Source organism: Notolepis coatsorum, assembly GCF_963971535.1.
Source record: "Notolepis coatsorum genome assembly, chromosome: 16".
Taxonomy (NCBI): domain Eukaryota; kingdom Metazoa; phylum Chordata; class Actinopteri; order Aulopiformes; family Paralepididae; genus Notolepis; species Notolepis coatsorum.
The window spans coordinates 1,358,476-1,364,475 of record NC_140180.1 but is presented as its reverse complement, the minus strand read 5'-3'; the positions used below and the strand labels follow the sequence as shown (position 1 = coordinate 1,364,475).

At 48.9% G+C, this 6,000-nt stretch overlaps 1 protein-coding gene across 3 annotated transcripts in view; it reads left to right on the top strand.

Moving 5' to 3' along the window:
• The first annotated feature begins 968 nt into the window (after positions 1 to 968).
• The window catches only part of LOC311243255 (uncharacterized protein), a 50,582-nt gene continuing 45,550 nt past the window's right edge, over positions 969 to 6,000 (top strand). For 2 of the 3 annotated variants that reach the window (XM_084332408.1, XM_084332406.1), the window contains exon 1: positions 969 to 1,053. In XM_084332408.1, coding sequence (XP_084188534.1) covers positions 980 to 1,053 — 74 coding nt within the window. In that variant the 5' untranslated portion in view covers positions 969 to 979. Of the gene's footprint in view, positions 1,054 to 5,493; positions 5,608 to 6,000 lie in introns of those variants that run through there. The other variant, XM_084332407.1, reaches the window with a different exon arrangement.

The following is a 6,000-nucleotide window of genomic DNA, read 5'->3' as shown; positions in this document are numbered from 1 at the left end:
CTGTACTGTACCCATTCTGCAATCTGTTAATAAAGTTTTCAATCAATCAATCAATCAATCAACGTTAGCTAGCTAGCTTGGTATCAGCTTGCCGTGACGTGTATTAGGCGACAGCGCTGAACGACAGGCGTTCTACTGCCTTTACTGGTAAGTGTAGTTCTTTTTTTTTATCCACTTTTTCTCCCATTTTCTATATTTTCTTCCATCCCAATTTTGGCCAATCAGATAAAAGCTGAACACAAGTTGGTTGCCTTTAATATTCACACGTCCAGACCAGAGAAAGACTTTCGTCTTGTTTACATCAGGGTCCCCCATTTTCAATTCATCAGGTGTATAATTAAGTAGGTATATATAAGGATCATAGTTCACACAGTATGGGTAACAGAGCCTAGAGTATAGGCAACAGAGTGCCATATTTATATTTACTGCATATATATCCATGTCTGAATATACCTGCATATAATCCTTATATATATATACCTACTTATACACCTGCATATAACCCATATAACTCTGTATGTGATAGCATGTAACGATGCCAGAGTTCTGTATGTACTGGGGTTTATTGGGGATTTTGTTTGTGGTGCCACATAGAGGATCTTTATTTATTTATCCTTTATTTATCCAGGAATGTCCCATTGAGAATGAGATGCAAGATCTCCTCTACCAGGGAGTCCTGACCAACACGGCACACAGGATACTCTTGCAAACATAATTTGTGTTGTAGTTATATGTTCGTTAAAATGCGTTATTGCTTTTAATGTGCAAAATAAATCAATAACATTTGACACTACTGCACATTTGACACTACTGCACACTTGCACAAAACCGTGCCTTTATTTTGTAAGAAAGCCCGACCGGAAGGTTTGTTGTCGCTTGCTGTCTCCGGCGGAAGTGCAGTTCAGTTTGGACCTAACTCCATTCTTTACAGCCCGGCTGCGGCTGCTCGGTGTCGTTACTCGGTTCATTGATCAAGTGGATGTTTCCAGATCCATGTTTCTGCAAACCAGCAGCTGTGGAGGGACCTCGTCCTCTCGTCGTCCTTAACACCAGGTGAGTTGATGTCACGTCAACAGACAGGAGGATAAAACAGGAAACTCACGATGAATTGAAAATGGGGGACCCTGATGTAAACAAGACGAAAGTCTTTCTCTGGTCTGCATCCCCTTAACAAGTGTGTGTATTGAGCCGTACTGTATTCCATTCTGCAATCTGGTAATAACATGTTCAATCAATCAATCAATCAATCAACGTTTTAGTTTAGCTTTCTCCGTGTACAGTAAATGACCAAGTATGGTTGTCAATATTCCAATGTACAGTTTTGCTTGTACAGTTGTACAGTGTCCCCCACCCCCCCCCCCTCCTACCCACCTTTGATTATATGCACTTTTACTGTAAATTGTGCCTCTATGCATCTACTATGATATGCACTTTAGGGGATGTTGATATTGTAGTGATTGTTAATTGTACATAATTCACCCAACATTATATGAGGTGGCACTTCCTGCCACCACACACGAGTGGACTGCACGCAACGTAGAGTAGCATGTTGTATTTGTGTACCCAATAAATGCTGTTCGCTCTAACTCGAGCTACCGTCTCCGACTCCCATCTCTCGGCACTACACTGGTGACCCCGACATTGGTCTCGCTGAAGTATCAGGGACCGGACCGAACATGGCAAACGATGCCGTTATTATTAGATTGCCGGAGTTTTGGGAGCATTCTGCGGCGGCGTGGTTCGCGCAAACAGAGGCGCAGTTCGCCCTACGAGGGGTTGACGACGACGCCGCGAGATATTACCACGTCGTCTCGAGCCTCGGGAGCACGACAGCGGCGAGGACGGTAGGCTTCATAACAGCTCCGCCTGCCCGGTATAAATATGAGGCGTTTAAGACGCACCTACTCAGGATTTTTGAGTTGTCACCGTCTGAGCGGGCCCGACGCTTGCTGGATATACGTGGCTTGGGAGACAGCAAGCCGTCGGCGCATATGGAGATGATGCTGAACCTACTGGGCGCCGAGCAGCCGAACTTTTTATTTAAAGAGCTGTTCCTCAGACACATGCCGCCACGGGTACAGACGGCACTGGCCAATACAAACATTGTGGATCCCCGTGCTCTGGCAGAGGAGGCAGATCGGTTCTACCTGGCCACTCGACACTTTACCCCAGGGCTAATAGCCTCGACTCGCGGTTACACGCCGCAGGGGGGAGGGGCGAGGAAGAACAGGAGCAGCGCTGCCGCAGGCCTGTGTTATTACCACACACGTTTCGGCGCGAGGGCGACAATATGCCGTTCCCCTTGCACTTTCGTCATGACGCATAAACACAGACACCTGCGCCCGGTAGCAGCGGTGAGCGCAGGTGTGTCGAACCGGCTGCTTTTCATTAGAGACACACTCTCCGGTTGCAAATTCCTCTGCGACACCGGAGCTCAGAGGAGCGTCCTGCCAGCTACAAAAGAGGACACCGCCGGCGATGATAGAGGTCCACGCCTGACGACCGCCAACGATACCCCTATCCGCACCTACGGTACAAGGACCGTGGAGCTGTGTTTTGGGGGCCAGCGGTTCACGTGGGACTGCATCACGGCCGACATTTCGTTCCCACTACTTGGGGCGGATTTCCTGGGTGCACACGGTCTCCTCGTGGACATTAGACATGGCCGCCTAATAAATGCACAGACACGGGCTTCGTTGGCATGTGTCCGCGATGAGGCGACATACGGCGGCCTTCTTACAGCTTTCACCGACCACGAACCCCTCACGTTTTCCGAGTCAAAGGTAGCGGAGCCATGGTCGGCACGACAAGGGCTCACGTACGATTCCGAGTGCGCCGCGAGACACGTCGCCGAGAAGCCCAACGTCGTCGTCGGAGCTGTACAGCCGGACCTCGACTACGTCAACAGGGGCTCGGAACAGGCCTCCGACCACGACATCCAGGCCCTCAGGACTGCAGATTCCAGTCTACGCCTGGAGGATGTCGCGATTGGTCACTCGGGTCCGACGCTGCTGAATGACCTATCCACCGGACACCCTAGCCCACAGGCCCCTGAGGACTGGCGAAGGCTCGCCTTTGAGGTGGGGTACAACCACCACAAGATTGAGCCCGCCCACGTAGACATTTCCCAGCCCTTAGAGCTGGCCCTCTCCCCCCGCCGAGGCCGTCCGCCGCTACCCCGGGACCCGCCGACGACGGAGCCGCTGTTGGCCTCGTCAACGTCGGTGCCCCCGGGTGTCGGGGAGGACACGGGCGCTTGCGCCGCCCCTACCTCCCCGCCCCTGGCTTTCCGCACTCACCGTGGCCGGTTCATGCCCCCGGGCGCCGTGGAGGGCGCAAGCGCTTGCACCGCGCCCCCGGTTGTCCGCTCACGCCGCGGCCGGGTGGTTGTCTCTCCCCGCCGTGGAGATTTTGACCATGGTTGAATTCTGGGGGGGCTTGTGTAGTGATTGTTAATTGTACATAATTCACCCACGGAACTATTGTTAGGAACAAGAGTTCCGCCCGAACATTATATGAGGTGGCACTTCCTGCCACCACACACGAGTGGACTGCACGCAACGTAGAGTAGCATGTTGTATTTGTGTACCCAATAAATGCTGTTCGCTCTAACTCGAGCTACCGTCTCCGACTCCCATCTCTCGGCACTACAATATCAACTTTAGCATTTGTCCTTTTATACTGTCTGTGTTTACATATTTTTTCTGTACTGTTTCTACTCTGCTCCTGTATTGGATTAGTTGTAGACACACAGTGTTTGCTCTGTACCTGTATATTCCAATGTGGATTCGTCCATACATGGCAAATACAATCTCTGACTCTCTGACTCTCTCTCTCTACTGTAGATTGCTGTATATTTTTACTGTATATTTTATATTAGATTTTATATTAGAATGTATAACATAGGAAATGTAAATCCTAGACCGTATTTATTTATTTATTTTATTCTTAGGCTTATTTTATTCTTTATTCTTAGGCGTATTTTTTATTCTTATTTGTGACTAATTGTTTTGTAACCTAGATGTTTACTGTGAGCGATTTGTAGTGCCAAATTTCCCTCAGGGTGACTAAAAGTATTTCTATTCTATTCTATAACAACAAGCTGCAAGTTCTCAAATGAACCTAAGCAAAATAGAATTGCTCCACCTGCCGGCCAAATCCTCCCCCCTGACCGACCTCTCCATCACAGTCGAGAATGCAGTTGTGACCATGTCCCCGACCGCCAAGAACCTTGGTGTTGTCCTTGACGACCAGTTGAACTTCTCTGCTCACATCGCAGCGACAACCAGAACCTGCAGATTTGTAGTGCCAAATTTCCCTCAGGGTGATTAAAAGTATTTCTATTCTATTCTATAACAACAAGCTGCAAGTTCTCAAATGCACACAGCATGTTGAGCATAGATCTGAGGAAATGTGCAGCTTCCCAGTGAAGTGTGGCACATCACTGTGACTCAACCATTAAAACAATTCATGTACAATAAAAATGTTTTTTTTATGTTGCAGTAAAGCGTTGAAAACCCACCCATTCACCAACATCATCTCGGGAGAATGAACTCGAGGGGATCTGACAACCGGGTGCTGTATGGAGACAGAGGCACGGCACAATGGGACGACCACGATGACCAGTGGAAAGACAAACAGATTCACGCCGGCGGCGTCTCCAGGGATCCCTACCACGGGTCTGGAGGAGAGGCAGCGAGCGTGAAGAAGGCCAGGGGAGACTGGGAGCGTAACGACTCGAAGAAGGCCAGGGGAGACTGGGAGCTTGACGACTCGAAGAAGGCCAGGGGAGACTGGGAGCGTAACGACTCGAAGAAGGCCAGGGGAGACTGGGAGCTTGACGACTCGACCGAGAGGGGCTACAGAAAAGAGCCACTAGACTGGAGAGGCAGTCATCCCGGAAGCGCTGCAGACGAGGTCGACCGCTACAGAGACTGGGAGTTCCCACATAAACCACCTCCTAGTGATTCCTACAGGCAGCGACCAGAGGAGTTCACACATAAACCACCTCCTAGTGATTCCTACAGGCAGCGACCAGAGGAGTTCACACATCAACCACTTCCTAGTGATTCCTACAGGCAGCGACCAGAGGAGTTCACACATAAACCACCTCCTAGTGATTCCTACAGGCAGCGACCAGAGGAGTTCACACATAAACCACCTCCTAGTGATTCCTACAGGCAGCGACCAGAGGAGTTCACACATCAACCACCTCCTAGTGATTCCTACAGGCAGCGACCAGAGGAGTTCACACATCAACCACCTCCTAGTGATTCCTACAGGCAGCGACCAGAGGAGTTCCCACATAAACCACCTCCTAGTGATTCCTACAGGCAGCGACCAGAGGAGTTCCCACATAAACCACCTCCTAGTGATTCCTACAGGCAGCGACCAGAGGAGTTCACACATCAACCACCTCCTAGTGATTCCTACAGGCAGCGACCGGAGGAGTTCCCACATAAACCACCTCCTAGTGATTCCTACAGGCAGCGACCAGAGGAGTTCACACATAAACCACCACCTGAATATCGCCAGGACGGAGCTTCTAAAGGCAGGAACCATGATGATTTTTGGGAAAGGACTAGAGGTGAAGGATTTCCTCCAAAGGTTAGTTTATCACTCCATTCACATGTATTTTTCAGGGTATCTGTGGGGTAATAAAAACTAAGTCTTAAATTCTTAATTCTCAATTTAAGGCCTTAAAATGCATTAAACTGTTTTTTGTGGGGCTACCGCTTGGTGCATCTGGCGAGAGCTTGTATGGAACACAAGATCATTTAAATTGGTGCAGCCGCCAATTTCGTGTTGCTATGTGTTTTTTTTGCTAGTATGGTCATGAAATTGGTATTCAATTTGGCTCTAAATGGTATTAAAAATGTCTTAAATTGTACTTGTTGAAACCTGCAGATGTTCAGTATCAAGATCAAATAGCCCAATTATTTTATTATCAAAAGTTTTTATTTTTCAATTTTAAACATAAAACAAGGCAACACAATACAG